Below are 17,658 nucleotides of genomic sequence, written 5' to 3'. Positions count from 1 at the left end.
TTCCACCTCTTGAGGCTGTAGAGGGAACATGGGGTGGGGGGGAGTCCCAATCCCATAGAGAGTGGGAGTGGGACTCGGTTCCCCAGTGTTGAGTTAGAACCTCCATTTGAAATTTGGATAGCTAGAGATTTGAGAAGGTTACACTCAGAGAGCCTGTCTATATAGACTGTCGACAGGTCTAGAAATCATGTCTGCTCAGGAGCTGTGGTCCCGATTGGCAGGTGATGAGCTGGGACGAATCTGAAGGTGAGCTGACAGAAGTGAGTCGATCAAGACCTGGCGGGGCCGCAGGACTTCCTGCCTCTTTTATTTTTTCGGACATAAATTAGAGGTAAAGAATTGTTGGTGTGATGATGGTTGTACACCTATAAATATAATAAAATCATTCAGTCATTTAAAAAAAAAGAATTGTTGGTGGAGTTCCCATTGTGGCTCAGTATCCATGAGGACACAGTTCGATCCCGGGCCCTGCTCAGTGGGTTAAGGTTCTGGCATTGCTGCAAACATACATAACTCAGATCCCATGTGGCTGTGGCTGTGGTGTAGACCAACAGCTACGGCTCTGATTCAGCCCCTAGCCTGGGAACTTCCATGTGCCTCAGATGCAGCCCTAAAAAGAAAAAAAAAAAAAAAATGGTTGCGAGCTCTCCAGACAGACAACTGAATTGCTCAGGCTCCCCCGACACCAGTGTCCCCACGGCCTTCTCAGATCTCTGAAGTGTCCCACCCTGCCCCTCCCCAGGTGAAGTCCATTAAGAGCCTAATCCAAAGGCATCTGAAAGGAAGAAGAGGGTTATTTAATGCCCCAAGGGTTCCCTGCTCCTCCCTGCCCCGGCCAGAAACGGATGTGGGGAAAGGAGGCTTCAGAGATGGAATGGACTCTCTGAATCCCAGCAGAAAGCCCATTTTCTCATCCTTGTTCCGAGGGAATGCTCGCCTCCCCTCCCTCTACCCTCCCCTCGTTCCCTCCGCTTAGGTCACTCAAGGGCTTTCTTGCTGCCAGTTCCCAGCAGCTCCATTCTGATCTCGGGGCGCGGCTTCCCCTGATCTTCGCTGTTCTCAACCTCCCCTTAGCTCTCAGAGGCCGCGAGGTAAATATGGGAGGAGCGGCAGTAGGTGGACTGGCCTTAGGGACTAGGCTAGACCCTGAAGGTGTGCAGGGAGTCAGCTTTTGTCTCTCAGCTTCAATCCTTTTCTTCTTTCTTCCACATTTGTGACGCTGGAGCAAGAACTTTGAAAACCACGTATCTGCGGCTGTTCAGCACCCTGTTGGGTCCTGCCAGGAGGGGTCGCCAGAGGCACACTGGCAGGCAGAAGGGATACAGGGCCTCTGCTTCCAGTTTCTAGCCTTGCTTGTTCACGGTAGCCGTTCTTTCAGTACTATGAGCAGGTTCCAATGTAGGATTGCGCCTCCTCTGTTCAACTTCTAAATGTGGAGGCTCCAGGGCCTGGCTCTAGTCCTGCACACCCATCACTTCTTGGGGAACACATTCTCCCAAAGTGATTTCAGCTGGTTTATGGATTTATGTGCCCGATATTCTGATGACTCTCAAATCTGCTTCCCTATACTCCATATTTAAAACGTTAGATGTTTGAGCCTATAATTGGCATCTTCAGTTTAACAGGTCCAAATGTAATTTCTTCTTTGGCTACACCTATGGCATGTAGAAGTTCCCAGGCCAGGACTCAGACTCACACCACAGCAGTGACAATGCTGGATCCTTAACCACTAGGTCACCAGTAAACTCCCAAACATACTTTTTTTTTTTTTAATGGCCACACCTGCAACAAATGGAAGTTCCCCAGCCAGGGACTGAATCCGAACTGCAGCTGCAACCTACACGGCAGCTGCAGCAATACCAGATCCTTGAACCCACTTCACCACAGAGGGAACCCTCCAAACATAATGTTTGATTTCTCCTCTTCCTAACAAGCTTCTCCTTTTGTTTATTTCATCTCAACTGACCACATTTCACCATCTTCACTGCTTCACCCTGGTCTAAGCAAACATCAGCACAAAGAGAATTGGGAAGAAACTTAGGAAAGCTCTTTAAGTAAAGCTAGAGTCCCCAGTTAGAGAGTCTTAGAACACAATGACTTCCTCTCAGAACAAAACTTTGGGAGTTCCCGTCATGGCTCAGTCGTTGACTAATCCGACTAGGAACCATGAGGTTGCGGGTTTGATCCTTGGCCTTGCTCAGTGGGTTAAGGATCCGGCGTTGCCGTGAGCTGTGGTGTAGGTCGCAGACGCAGCTCGGATTCCGCGTTGCTGTGGCTGTGGTATAGGCTGGCGGCTACAGCTCCGATTGGACCCCTAGCCTGGGAACCTCCATATGCCATGGGTGCAGGCCTAGAAAAGACCAAAAAAAAAAAAAAGAAACCTGGGATGTCCAGTCTGTTGGGGAGCTCCCCCTGTGGCACTATGGGATCAGCCATGTCTCTGCAGCGCCAGGTCACAGGTTTGATCCCCGGCCCAACACAACAGATCTGATCCCTGGCCTAGAAACGCCATGTGCCGCAGGTGGCTAATAATAATAATAATAACAATAATCTGGGAACTATGAAATGAAGGAGCAGGGTGGGGATACTGGTAAGAGGTTGGGATGGAAGGGATTTAAAAGGGAACGTCAGCCCTTTTGATGACCTGAGGCTCCCTGTGTCTCAGGAGCCACTTGCTCCTGCTCGTTGCTTATCCTGCACTGGGACAGTGTGCTGTGCTGGGGTGACGGCCTGTGATTACTCGCACTGCTTTCACAGGTAGGAGCCCAGACATTTCAAGATAATGGCTTTTCTTCCTTTTTTATTCTGAGTGTGCTAGCTTCCTCCGTGGATTAAAAGGTGCTTATTGAAAGTGCTTTTTGATAATTAGGTTGGTCCTGGCTTCATTAAAGCTTCCTACTTCTGGGTCTATACAAGAAAAGGAGCCAAAAGGCTGGATTCTCCTTACAGTGAATCCCTGGGGCTTCCCTCTTGTGCTGCTAGGTTGAGCTGGAGGAAGAGGAGAGACAGGAGGCAGGTCCCTGTGGGGCAAGTGGAGGAGGCTTTTCTCCTGTCCAGCCACCCACAAGCTAAGCCTCAATTTTCGTATCTGTCATATGGAGCTTAGATCCAGAGAACTTCAGAGCTAGAAGGACTCTCAGGAGTGTTGATGCCCACACCTGTCCCCTACAGAGGAAAGCATAGAGCCAGGGAGTCCCGGAGAGGGGAGGGAGCCTACCCAAGGTCACACAGTTCAGTTGTGGCAAAGCCATGCTCAGAATCTGGGTCTTTTTTGGTGGCTCCAGGCTCAGTGATCCCCCCTCTTTTTTTTTTTTTTTTTTTTTTTTGTAACATTTCACTCATATTTTATTTGTATTTTTTGGAGAAAATTTACAGTTTCACAAGAACACTGATTTTTTTTTTCCAAGCAATAGAAAAGGTTAAAAAAAAAAATCTATCATCTTAGAAGAATAGAAGAAGTCTCTTCAGCAAGCAATGGGCCAATTCAGATGGGAGAAACCAGTGAAGCAGGTTACCCAGAGGAAGTTCAGATTTATCCAGTTTGAGGAATACACACGTCTCCTTGTCTAGTTGTGTAAGGCTCCACATGGGCCATCTCAGCTTAAAACTGGTAACACACAAACAAAGCCTCCGGGGTCCCATCTCATGTGAACACAGTGACGGCTCATTCTCCAGGAGGCTGCATCTGTTTACAGAACTCGTCAAACTGCTGCTGTTCCAGTTCTGTCATGACTCTGTTGGGGGCATAGATCTCTGCCCTCTGTCTTTGCTTCAGCTCCTGCTGGGCTGATTTCTGCTTGGCCTTCTCAACTCTGCTGACAGGCTCTTTAACTTTGGATTTTTCTTTATGTGCGGGCAGATCCATGACTTGGCTTCGCAATACTTCTTAGCTCTCACCTGGATGGTGCAGAAGGAGGCCAATCCTGGGGCCTGGAGTCCGAGCCTGCCGCCTCAGTGATCCCTCTTGAAGGAGTATCAGGGACCTTAGAAAGTGGAAGAGAGGGAGTGCCTGCTGTGGCTCAGATCCTGCGTTGCTGTGGCTGTAGTATAGGTGAGCAGCTGAAGCTCCAATTCGACCCCTAGCCTGGGAACTTCCATGTGCCTTGAGTGCAGCCCTAAAAAGCAAAAAAAAAAAAAAAAAAAAGTGATGTGAAAAGAGACACACGGTGCAGAGGGGAGGGGTACTTGTCTGGGGGCTGGGGAAGGGGAAAGGATTCATGAGTCTCCAGGGTTCCAGCGTCGCCTACCAGGAGCATAAGCCAATCATTCAGCCTCCCTGAGTCTCCTTACCAGCCCTGCTTACCCCCCAGGGCTCTGGGGAGGCGGGGGTCAGGAGAGAGAGGATGCTTGTGAAAGTGCCTTAAGAAACAAAGCCTGGAGTTTCCACTGTGGCACAGTGGGTTAAGGATCCTGCATTGTCTAAGGCAGTGTAGGTTCGATCCCTGGCCCAGGAATTTCCTTTTTTTTTGGAGGCGAGGCTAAAAAAGAAAAAAAGAAAGAAAAAAGAAACAGAGCCCATCAAGCTGCAAGAAAGTCTGGCTTTACACTCACTTCTTCCTCCAGTGTCACCACCCAGGAGGCCAAGGGTGCTGCTCGGAGTCCAGCCAGGCACAGACCTGGGTGGGTCAGCATCCGCAGGGCCCTTCTCCGCTTGCTTTCTCAATTACTGGGCCCTCCTCCGCCCAGCCCACCCCCAGGCCTGTGACAGCATCAAGGCTTTAAACAGGCCTGAGCCTTGACTTTGGAGATGGCATTTCCTTCCTGTCCCTGTCACCCTCTCCACTGTTTGGAGCCTGCACCCCCTGCCGAGGGCTCATCTCCATGGGGACAATCCTCTTGGCTGAGATGGTGGTGATGGTCGCCCCTGGGTCCTAATTCGGGACAGGCCCAGCCCCCAGGAGGTGGGCTCTTCTGCCCATCACTGCCAAGCACTTGCTGAGTAGTATTTCGTCCTCTTTGGAAGGGTCTCTAGGAGGCAATTGTGTCCCTTCTGCTGTCAGGCTGCTGCAGCAAACTGTGTAACCGCAGCTCTGTCTCACTCTGACCCCATCCCTGTCTCCTGCCCAGGGAATTAAGGCCCAGAAGGTTCACAGTTAAGTGTCTGCACCAGTCCTAGAGAATCTTCTGTGTGGACTTTTTTTTTTTTTTTTTTTTGGTCTTTTTTAGGACTGAACCTGTGGCATATGGAGATTCCCAGGCTAGGGGTCGAATCAGAACTGTAGCCGCTGCCCTGCGCCACAGACACAGCAACGCAGGTTCTGAGCCATGTCTGCGACCTACACCACAGCTCACGGCAATGCCAGATCCTCAACCCACTGAGCGGGGCCATGGATCGAACCCACATCCTCCTGGATACTAATCGGGTTCTTAACCCACTCAGCCACAACAGGAACTCCTAAAATGTACATTTTTAACACTCCCTTATTTATTTATTTATTTATTTAGTCTTTTTGCCTTTTTCTGGGGCCGCTCCCACAGCATATGGAGGTTCCCAGGTTAGGGGTCCAATCAGAGCTGCAGCCACTGGCTGACGCCAGAGCCACAGTAACGTGGGATCCGAGCTCTGTCTGTGACCTACACCACAGTTCACAGCAACACCGGATCCTTAACCCACTGAGCAAGGCCAGGGATCGAACCCGAAACCTCACGGTTCCTAGTTGGATTCATCAACCACTGCGCCATGACGGGAACTCCTAACACTCCCTAACTTAAATTTCTGTCGCCAGTGGGGATGCTCAATGAGCAAACTCTGAGATGGAGCCGAGTGTGGGATGTTCACTAGGGGACCCTCTTGGGATTGTCACCTGCAGAAGAGGGTTGGCAGCAGGGTTGGCCAGAGGGAGGTGAGCTGCGCTGAACAACTGCCCCACCAACCCTCCTGGGAGCACAGGAGCTGATGCGACCTTCAGAGGTGACCCAAATTGAGGTGAGCTGGCTGGACCTTAGGCCTTCATGTTGACTGGCATTGGGTGCAGCCTGGCCTAGGAAGGCCACGTGATCTTAAGAAATCCAGAAGGGACAGTCCCAGTGGCTGGGGAGTGACGGGCATGCCTGGAGGGGGGTCTGGGCTGCAGTGCATCATAGCACCTGCCATTATTCCTGTGGGGACATTTTCGGCAGCAGGGAGCCTAGCAGGTGCATGCACCTCCCCACCACCTTTCTGACCTCTATCTGGAGCTTCCCCCTTTCCTCTTTGGGGTGGTGTTTCAGAGCTGGGCTTCCTCCTGGGCCATAGTTGAGTGGACAAAATGAAAGATGTCAGGGTCATCTGTGAGAACAGCCACTCCCAAGAGTGGGCCAGTGAGCCCTGAGGGAACTCAGGAAAGAAACAACGACTGGCCCATAGCAAAGGAGTGATTCCAAGAAGCCCAGACCTTTGCATGTTCCAATAGAAACTTGTTTTCTGGACATCTTTGTCTGTCAGTCGGGTTATCTGTGAATCTATGCTTCCTACTATCTTCCCTTTGTTGCAAAAACTCATACGTCCTAGTTCCCCCCTGGCCTCCTTGGAGCAGTTTCTCAGGGCCATCTGAGATGCTGTCTCCCAGGCTTAAGTCCTAATTTCACCCCAAATAAAACTTAACTCTCAACTTTCAGGTTATGCTTTTTTTTTTTTTTTTAAGTTGACAGTTTATTGCAGGGCCAAGCAAGGAGAATGGGTGGCTTGTGCTCAAAAACCCTGAAGTCCCCAATGGTTTGGGAGATGTTTATATAGGCAAAATTTGGGGGTGGGGGCCTTTGTGCAGATAGGTGCTCTCAAAGATACTGTTGTGTCTAATCCTTGAGGAGGAACCAGGACCTTGGCCCAAGGCTGCGCTACTGTTTTCTGACTGAGGAACCAGGACCTTGGCCCAAGGCTGTGCTACTGTTTCCTGACCGAGGAACCAGGACCTTGGCCCAAGGCTGCGCTACTGTTTCCTGACTGAGGAACCAGGACCTTGGCCCAAGGCTGCGCTACTGTTTCCTGACTGCTCTTCCCTTGTCTCTGTATCCCCTCCCTTCCCTGATTAGCCATAGTTTGAACCTGCCCTTTGGAACTCAGGGAAAGTCACGGAGGCTGAATGAGGCCTTGTTTCTACAAACAAGAAATAACACAGAAAGGCTTTTGTGCCCAGGAACTCCACAGGGTCCTGCTTGGTTTCATGTTGATCATATTTTGTTTTGTAACATCTAAAAAATATGCATATGTATTTGGGAGTTCCTGTTGTGGCTCACTGGTAACAAATCCAACTAGTATCCATGAAGATGTCAGTTCAACCCCTGGCCTCGATATTAGTGGGTTAAGGACCCTAGCATTGCTGTGGGCTGTGGTGTAGGTTGCAGAGTGGCTTGCATCTGTGTTGCTGTGGCTGTGGTGTAGGCCGGCAGCTGCAATTCCGATTTGACCCCTAGCCTGGGAACTTCCATATGTTGCAGGTGTGGCCCTAAAAAGAAAATACATATGTGTGTGTGTGTGTGTGAGAGAGAGAGAGAGAGTGCCTCCAAGAAGGACCGTAGTGACCCCTGCTCCTGGAATTCCTATTCCTCCCCCATTGTCCCAGGGTCAACTTGTGTGAGAATTCAACAGACATGATGGTATGACCCTTCTGAGGTTAGATTTTAATATTTTGGTTTCTTTCTTTTTCTTTCTTTTTTTAGGGCCATACCAGTGACTATGGAAGTTCCCAGGCTAGGGGTTGAATCAGAGCTGCAGGTGCAGGCCTGCACAACAGCCACAGCAATGCCAGATCCAAGCTGTGTCTGCTACCTATACCACCAGATCCTTAACCCACTGAGCGAGGCCAGAGATTAGATCTGTGTCCTCATGGGTACTAGTCGAGTTCATTTCCAATGAGCCACAATGGGAACTCCAATATTTTGCTTTCTCTTGCTCTCTTTTTCCCTGGGAGCATTTGCTCTGGGGGAAGCCAGCTGAACTGTCCCCAGCAGCTTTATGGGGAGGCCCAAAGGCAAGGAACTAAGAGCTCTTGTGAATGACAGAGTGAGTGAGCTTGGAAGCGGAGCCACCCCAGCTTTCAGATGATCACAGCCTTAGCCAGTGTGTTGACAGCAAATGCAGGAGAGACCCTCAGCCAGAGCCACCCAGCTAAGCTGCTCCTAGATTTCTGACCATCAGAAACTGAGGTAGTAATTGTTTGCTATTTTAAACTGCTGCATTGTAGGGTAATTGGTCACATAGGCATAGATAACTAATGCATACTCTTTGATATGCATAGAATACTGAATTTTAAAATGTGAGATAACATTCAGAGGTAAAAGAAGCCGGGAATGTAGGTCAGAGGCAGGCCCGTTGGAGTAGAGGGGGTGTGCGATGGCACAGCCTTGGCATCCGTGGGACAGCGGCTCTGAGCGGCAAGGAGGGCAGCCTGGGATCCGGGCGGCCGGGCTGCAGGGCCGCTCTCGACCACACGAGGGCGCTCCACACTGCCGCATCCTGACGGCTGGAAAGGAGGGAAGCCAGGGGGAGGCCTTCTGGGGAGGGACAAGCGAGGGGAGAGCATCCTGTGATCTGACGCTGAGACCTTCACGTGGGACTTGGAAGGTGGACGGGAGCCAGAGACCACCCTCCCGCTGCTTTGGCTGCTCCCTTCTGGCAAGCAGGATCCCACAGATGTGCATCTTTTCCTGCAGCAGTGTGCGGTCCCCACCCCTGGCAGCAGCAGTGGAGGCCCTCCTGCCCAAGCCGCTGGAGCAGATCCTCTGGAGACAACTCCCCTCCCTCCCTCCCCCATGCAGCCATCCCGCATCCCATAAGCACCGAATCCCGAATCACCTCCATTTCTGCTCAGAATACCAGTTTCCTGCACTAAACTCTGGCTTTTATGATCATTATTGTCCTTATTTTACAGACGGGGAAACTGAGGCACACAGCTGAGGCCCAGAGAAGTGCAGTATTCTTCCCAGAGCCACACAGCCAGTGAGTGGTGGGGCCAGGCTCCAAACCCAGATCTTTCTGAGCCCAGAGCCCAGGGCACCATCTTCCTGGTGAGTGTGTGGTGGTGTTGCCTGGGGTGGGAGGAGGCGCGGTGAGCTGTGAGGCAGGGGCTGGGCTGACTCCGGAGGCAGGTCCTGAGCAGGTCCCCAGGGCATCTGTTCCTTGCTGAGAAGCACAAGCAGCTTGAGTTTCTGGGGACCAACCCTGAGGCTGGGGCTGCCCCAGGGGGGCTGTGTAGGGCAGGGTGGCTCCCGAGGGAGCTAGGCTTTGGGTGCCAAGTCGGCCACCTCCCCTGGGGGTATCTGGAGAAACACTTTGGTGATCAGGGCAAAGTCAAGAGGGGGGTGGTGCGGGGGAGGTGTCCCCAGGCCTGTGGGTCAGGAGGCTGCCTTGGGTGGCACTGGCAGTAAACACGGTGAACTTGCAGTGGTTCGGCCTCACCAGCCCCTGGGTTGAATGGAGCCTGAGAGCCTGGTGGACACCTGATCACTCACTCACCTGAGGCCACACTCCGGGTCACAGGAGGGTATCAGTCATCTAGGTTGGAATGTGCTTCCTGCCTGCTGAGTGTTCTCGCTCCCTTTTGGCTGATAGAACTGTGGGTGGGGGAGGCGAGGCGCGAAGGAGTTGGTCGATGCATTAGATGTTTAAAGAACACCAGTCTTGAGCTACCTCTGAGGGCCCCCAGCCAGGCAGCTTGTGCACCAGTCCCCACCTCCGGGAGCTCCATCTCTCGTCTTCATTCACTTACCCATTCGTTCGTTCATTCTTTTTTACATTCAGCACCTACTTGAGCGCCACTGCATACGACATCATCCTGGGCTGCATGCCAGAGATGGAGTCTTCTTCAGATGCTTGAAGTCCCTGCCTCGTGGAATTTACATTCCAGCAGGAACACATTTTCCTGTGTTTCCTTGTGTTCCCTTTATATATATATATTTTAATCTTTTTAGGGCCGCACCCATGGCATATGGAGGTTCCCAGGTTCGGGGTCGAATTGGACCTGCAGCCGCTGGCCTATGCCACAGCCACACAGGATCTGAGCCACGTCTGGGACCTACACCACAGTTCATGGCAATGCCAGATCCTTAACCCACTGAGAGAGGCCGGGGATCAAACCTGCATCCTCTCAGATGCTAGTCAGATTCATTTCCTCTGAGCCACGACTGGAATTCCTTGATACCTTTCTTTAGGCAGGTAATACTCTTTCCTTCTCAGTAGTTTTGTATGTGCTCCCTAGCCTCTGGTTGCCTCCTCCATAGTCACCACCTGAATTCCTGGAGAACTGGGCTCAAGAAACAGGGACATTCACTTCATGCATAGGACTAACTCCTGTTCACATATAAGGGAGGGAGAGAGAGGGGTAGTTGGCAGATGGGCATAGAACACTGATGCCTCTTCATTCATTTCTCCAAGGCAGCCCAGAGGCCAAGGACATCCTATGCCCTCTGCCCTCATCAGACCTCGGCTTGGGAAGCGCTGTGTCCTTGATCCACTTTTGAGTCCTGGGAGTTCAGCTCCTGGACTTTCGGGTCATCACATTGTGTTGTAAGCACTGAATCCTTTTATTGCCTCCAACAGTCAGAAAGCTTTTTTGTTTTGTTTTGTTTTTGTTTTTGGGTATATCTAGGGCAGGCGGATTTCCTGCTGGGCCAAGGATCAAATCCCCAGCACCGCAGTGACCTGAGACACAGTGTCACAACACCAGGCCCTTAACCCATCAAAGCCACCAAGGAACTCTCAACAGAAAACTTTTTTTTTTTTTTCAGTCTCTTTATGGATGTTCCCAGGCTAGAGATCAAATTGGAGCTGCAGCTGCCAGTCTACACCACAGCCACAGCAACACCAGGTCTTTAACCCACTGAGCAGGGCCAGGGATGGAGCCCATGTCCTCATGGATACTAGTCGGGTTTGTTATTGCTGAGCCGCAACAGCAACTGCTCAACAGAAAACTTCTTATTTAGTATTCTGTCTTCCTAGCCCAGCTCAGGGCCTGATGCATAGTCTGTTAACACATGGTTGCTCAATTAAGATAATTTATATAGGAAGTTCCCATTGTGGCTTAGCAGTTACAAGCCTGACTAGTATCCATGAGGACGTGCATTCGACCTCTGGACTCGCTCAGTGGGTTAAAGGATCCAGCACTGCCGTGAGCTGTGCTGTAGGATGTAGGCGTGGCTTGGATCTCAAGCTGCTGTGGCTGTGGTGTAGGTCCACAGCTGTGGCTCTGATTCGACTCCTGAGAACTTCCACATGCTGCAGGTGTGGCCCGAAAAAGCAAAAAAAAAAAAAAAAATTTGTACAATTTCAAAGACTAGTTGATTCTACTGCTGGTTTCTACACACCTGAGACATGCCATCCTGTCCCTGTCTACCCACCTCAATCCAACAAGTCACATCCCACCTGACATGCCACCTCTTCCAGGAAGCCTGCCCAGCCCTCCAATCAAAGAGATGTCTCTACGGTCAGTGACTCAAGACGTTCACAGTCTGGAGTGGTGGCTCAGCAGTTAACAAACCTGAATAGCATCCATGAGGACGCGGGTTCAATCCTGGCTTCGCTCAGTGGGTTAAGGATCTGGCATTGCCCATGAGCTGTGGTGTAGGTCCCAGATGCAGCTCAGATCCTGAACGGCTGTGGCTGTGGCTGTGGCGGGCAGCAGTAGCTTCAACTGGACCCCTAGCCTGGGAACCTCCATATGCCGTGGGTATGGCCCTAAACAGACAAAAAATAAATGTTCACAGCCTGGTAAATGTGACCATGGTGATTTGAAGAGCATGTCATGGTGGTGAGTGCGAAATATGATAAAGGAAGTGATCATAGGGAATAACCCTAGGTCAGGGGCTGTGCTCAGGATTTTACTGCCATCCTTTTATTTAATCCTCGTAGCACCCATCTAAGGGTGTTCTGCCATTATTCCCATTTTACAGATGTAGAAACTGATGCTTAGAGAAGTTAAATACCTTGCTTGGGGAGTTGGAGCTGGGGACCGCCTAAGCTGGAATTTAACATCAAGGTTCATTCTCTTAATAACCACCGTGCTCTAGCCATGAGGGGACATCAGAACCCAAGCGGGCCACTGAAAAAGTTGGGCAGTGTATCAGGACTGTGCAGAGGACAGAATCACTAAGAATGGCATGAGGAGTTCCTGTCATGGCTCAGTGGTTAACGAATCCAACTAGGAACTACAAGGTTGCGGGTTTGGTCCCTGGCCTTGCTCAGTGGGTTAAGGATCTGGCATTGCCCTGAGGTCACAGACGTGGCTTGGATCCTGTGTTGCTGTGGCTGTGGCATAGGCTGGCAGCTACAGCTCCAATTAGACCCCTAGCCTGGGAACCTCCGTATGCCACAGATGCGACCCTAAAAAAGACAAAAAAAAAAAAAGAGAGAATATCATGAAATAAGCAATTTATGATAGAAACTAGACTTCATGTACTCGTGAGAACTGGTGAAGACATCTGTGGGCAGCTGTGGCCCATGCGTCTGGTGTGGGCCTGAAATTGCTATAGATCCACGGGGGCAGGAGTTGGGGAGGAAACGGGGGTGAAGTTGGGGAGGTCCCATGTCTCTGCCTTACCACTTCCAGTCTTGATGGGCCAGGTGACCTGCAGGGGACCTGGTACCCTTTGGCAGGGAGCTCTACAGGTAGGAGGCCCTGGACTTGGAGCAGCTGTGAGTTTGGCTGCTGTACCAGGCAGTGACAACAGGCTGAGCCAGCAGTTAGGTGATGAGGTTGCCATAGCACCTCACTTTGGAAGTGTGACACAAATCAGCAGAACTTCAAAAGAGGACAAAGAATGATGATGTGTCCTTTCAGAGTTTCCCTTGGATGGAGCTTGGCCTCATGGAACCAGCCACAGACGACTTAATTCTCTAGGTTCTAGAATCCTATTACTGTGTTTTTGTTTTTGTTTTGCCTCACCTGTGGCATGTGGAAGTTCCTAGGCCAGGGGTTGAACCATAGCCATAGATGAGACAATGCCAGTTCCCTAACCCACTGAGACACCAGGGAGCTCCAATCTGTTTCCTATTGTTTGGGGCCCAGGCTCTGTGTTCATTTGTACACTTTTGTCTAACAGAGATGCAAATGACCCCTTATCCAGTAATATATATATGTATAAATCCCTATCAGCTGAGCCAGTAGCAAGAAAGCTGTCAGGTGTCAGAGTAGCCGATTCAAGCACCCAGCCCTAAATGAAAGCGCTAAGCCTGTGACCACTTGTGATGGTGTGAGCAAGAAGCTCAAGCCCAGGAAGGTTTTCCGAAGCTCAGATGATCAGCACAGATGGGGGTTGTCTCACTGTTGAGGGAGCCCTAAGCAAAAGGCTTCAGCCAGTTTGCCGGACTCTAGAGCTGGCTGAGGCTGAGCTGTGGAAAGAGAAGTGGCCCCTCTGCCCTCCACCCCTGCCGGCAAGGAGGCCTGGGCGGGAGCCCTCAGATAAAGAGACCCGCTAACCAAGGCGTGGGAAGGAGCAAAGGTTGGTTGTGTTGTATCTTGAAGTCTGGAGTCTTCCAGCATGCCTTTGATCCTCAAACATATTTAGTTTCTTGAATTTTTCTTTGATTTACAATTCAGTTGGTTACATCCACCACTGTCACGTGCTCATTGTATGTGTATGTGCAGGGCATGTTGTACTTCCGACAGTAGCAGTGTTGAGGCTGCACTGGGAGGGGGGCGTGAGACCCCAGGCCCGGGGGTCCTTAGGAGGCTATTTGGGGCTGAGCCAAGGCTGCTGCAGGGAGTCAGGGAGGAGGGGGTGGACCCAGAACTTTTCTTCAGTCATCTTCCTCCTGTTCCCTAGAGTGGCTGCACAAATTTACATTCCCACCAGCAATGCAGGAGGGGTCCTTTCTCTACCCTCTCCAGCACTTTCTATTTGTAGACGTTTGATGATGGCCATTCTGACAGGTGTGAAGTGATAATGCATTATAGCTTTTGGGGAGGGGGCAGCACATGTAGCAGCTTAATGTGGGATCTCAGTTCCTGGACCAGGGATGGAACCCAGGCCACAGTGGTCAAAGTGCTGAGTCTTAACCCCTAGACGACTAGGGAACTCCAAATGCATTGTAGTTTTGATTTGCATTTCTCTAATCATCAGTAACGGTGAGCATCTTTTTATGTGCCTATTGGCCATCTGCACATCTTCTTTCGAGAAACATCTATTCAGATGTTCTGCCACTTTTTGATTGGGCTGTTTGTTTTTCTTGTTATTGAGTTGTATGAGCCGTTTGTGTGTTTCGGAAGTTAAGCCCTTGTTCATCCTATCATTTGCACATACTTTCTCCCACTCCATAGGTTCTTTTTGTTTTGTTTATGGGTGATCAGGATTTGTAAAAGCTGCTTTAGGTAAAAGTGTTTGATAGACTGAAAGTATGAGAATTTGCTGACTTTATCCAGGTGTGTCACAAAGTGACATAATGAGATGAAATAGTCATCACGTGGTAAGAAGCAGCATGATGTCCAACCCTGCTGCTTTCCATAATTACAGATTATGTACGGTTTCACGTCTGTCTCACTCTCTAGATTATAAACTCTGAGGAAACACCCCTATGTTGATCACACTGTGTATTCCCAAGGCTTTCTGCCATGCTGAGCATGTGGTTGGCCCTCAAATATAAGATGAATACTTAGAAAAACTTTTTTATTTTTAAAAAATGTCTCTACACCCTCAATATGAAGAGCACTCAGGCTCTTTTTTTCCTTTTTTTTTTTTTTTTGGCTGCACCTGCGGCATGCAGAAGTTCCCAGGCCAGGGATTGAACCTGTGCCACACCTATAACCAGAGCCATAGCAGCGACCCAAGCCTCAAGCAGTGACAATACTGGTTCCTTAACCTACTGTGCCACCAGGGAAAACCTGACTCTTTTAATTCCTGAAACAGTAAAGCATAGTAGGAAAGGAAATCCGAAAGTGAAGAAATCACATAATGAATTTCAGGGCCAAGGAAAAGGACTGTCAATCAGTGAATTCATTAGTGACGGAGAATCAGTTTGCTGTTTTGGGTGCAGGAACCGAGTGATTGCCTGGGCCATTAATCACCCTTTGAGAATGATTACCCAGGACTCTTCCATTCTAGCCTTCACTCCCATCAGCCCCACCTTCACCTCTGGCCGCTGAGCCGCCATGCTCTTCTTGCTTGGCGCTCCTCTGACCCGCTAGGATGGAGGGGCTGTACCGTGGGTTGTTTTGGTTTTTTCACTTTTTATTTTGGAAATTAATTTCACCATCATGGCACGTTGGTCATAACTAAGTTAACACTGGACAATCCTATTAACTAACCTACAGACCAGGCTTTCCATTAATACCTTTATTGGTTCCAGGACCCGATCCAGGATGCCACAATGCATTGTTTTCACTTAGGATAAACTGCATGCAGAAGGGCTTCATAAACCATGAACTACGTAGGTGTTACCAGCAGTCCTTTTTCATTGTTTTTTTCTGGTTAATGTTGAAACACACTGACGCTTCCCTTAATGCACTCTGGGTGTGAGTGGATTCCATTTTCATTGTTAAAAGGACAAAAACTATTCGCTGGGCACTTTCACCTTTAATCCTCACAATTATGTTTTTGAGACTCAGAATTGTTATACTTCTATTCATTTATTTTGTCTTTTTAGGGCCACACCCATGGCATATGGTGGTTCCCAGGCTAGGGGTCTAATCGGAGCTGTAGCTGCTGGCCTACACCAGAGCCACAGCAACACCGGACCTGAGCTGCGTCTGCAACCTACACCACAGCTCATGGCAAAGCCAGATCCTTAACCCACTGAGCAAGGCCAGGGATTGAACCCACCACCTCATGGGTTCCTAGTTGGAGTCATTAACCACTGAGCCATGACAGTAACTCTGAATTGTTCTACTTTTAGGCTTTTTAGGTCCTCCCAAGATGGAGTGAGGCACCTTTTCCCTCAGAGCACTTACTGCACAGTCTTCCTCACTAGACTAGAAGCTGTGGGCGCCAGAACAGGCCTGTGAGCACCGTCATCCCCTCCATCCAGCAAATAGTAGGTATATAGATGATGCTCAAAAAAAACAAAAACTACTGCTGTTGTTCCTGTTCCTGCATTGCTGTAGCTCTGGCATAGGCCAGTGGCTATGGCTCCAATTCGACCCCTAGCCTGGGAACCTCCATATGCCGCAGGAGCGGCCCTAGGAAAGGCAAAAAGACAACAACAAAAAAACCACTGCTTAGATGAACGAATAAATGAAAGCTAATCTTTTATCCACTGCTCTATTCTGAAAACTATTTTTTTTTCCCTTACAACTGTCTGCCTTCTCCTACCAGAAGGTAATATCTATTCAACCCAGAAAGCTGTGTGTTGCTCCCTAATACACCTTTGATGCCGAGAACAGTGCTTAGAACGGACTCTTAGGGTCAATGTCAATAGTATCTGTTGAGTGAATGTGTGGAAAGGTAGACTTCTCCTTTGGGCAACATCACCCTGTCTTTCTGTGATAGCATTGTGGTGGTGGTTTTTTCTGATCATGATCTTGGTAAGATAATGTAAGACGGACAGTCACAACATGTAATGTGGCTAAGTGCAGATGCTCTGGCTTCCTGAGTTAAATATCCACGTGCAGTTCATCAGAAGGGGAACCACAAGAATGCCATCCCATGAGCACTGTCTCATGAAGGGGGCGCTGGTGGCTTGCACAGGTGGCCTGTGGACTCCACACTCCACAGCTTTGGTCCAGCACCAGCAAAATCATGACTTGAGGCTATCTGTGACTTCCAAGTCACATTCACCCCCTTTCACCAGAATGCAACTCTCAAAGTTAAACACACAAACAAACAATGGCTTATAATATTCATTAGCTTTACTGACTTAGGAGATAAGCTCCTCTTATCAGAACTCTTCTTTTCATATCTATTCATTTTTATTAGAGCAAAGATGACAATCACATTCACCTTAAGGAAAATGTATATATGGAAAAAGTCACCATTCCAACACCAGTATGGCTGGAATTCTACATATGTCCTTTTTTTCCCCTGAGTATATTATATATACTTATCCAGTCTGTGTTCTAGTTTTTTTTTCTTTTTTTGGTCTTTTGTCTTTTTAGGGCCATACCCACGGCATATGGAGGTTCCCAGGCTAGGGTCGAATCGGAGCTGTAGCTGCCGGCCTACACCAGAGCCACAGCAACGTGGGATCCGAGGCGCGTCTGCAACCTACACCACAGCTCATGGGAACGCCGGATCCTTAACCCTCTGAGCAAGGCCAGGGATCGAGCCCGCAACCTTATGGTTCCTGGTCGGATTCGTTAACCACTGTGCCACGACGGGAACTCCTGTGTTCTATTTTTTTCACCTAACATTGTATCATGCTTATAGCATAAGGATCTTTCCACGCTACTAGACTTCATAACCATCTATTTAAATACACTGCCACATATTTAAGGATGTTCAAATATACTGTTCATTCCACTGTCAGATTTGCCAGGAAAAGTCACCTCAAGAGTTTGAAAGACAAAAACACAAGGCACATAAGTAACTGTTAAATGCCAGGATTAAAAGAGGTAGAGAGGACAACACATGAAAAAAATGGTCAGTATCATTAGCATTCAGGGAAAATCACACACCATAAACCTACTAGAATGGAAAAGGTAGCAAGACCAGTGATGCCAAGCGCTGACAAGGATGCAGAACAGCTAGAATCCTCATATGGTGCCAGGGGGAATTACCAAATGGTACAGCCACTGAGAAAATAGTGTGATATTT

The 17,658-nt window shown here is 49.4% G+C and overlaps 1 protein-coding gene across 1 annotated transcript; it reads right to left on the bottom strand.

Annotated features, from left to right (window-relative positions):
• On the bottom strand, positions 3,362-3,871 carry LOC100519023 (small vasohibin-binding protein). Its single transcript, XM_005655437.3, has one exon. The coding sequence runs from the start codon at positions 3,863-3,865 to the stop codon at positions 3,665-3,667; it is 201 nt and encodes a 66-aa protein (XP_005655494.1). The 5' UTR covers positions 3,866-3,871; the 3' UTR covers positions 3,362-3,664.

This window comes from Sus scrofa, chromosome 4 (genome assembly GCF_000003025.6).
Source record: "Sus scrofa isolate TJ Tabasco breed Duroc chromosome 4, Sscrofa11.1, whole genome shotgun sequence".
Lineage (NCBI taxonomy): Eukaryota > Metazoa > Chordata > Mammalia > Artiodactyla > Suidae > Sus > Sus scrofa.
This window is presented reverse-complemented; position numbering and strand designations above follow the sequence as displayed.

Coding starts and splice junctions, on each gene's coding strand:
- LOC100519023 (XM_005655437.3), bottom strand. CDS start 3,865: ATGGATCTGCCCGCACATAAAGAAAAATCCAAAGTTAAAGAGCCTGTC.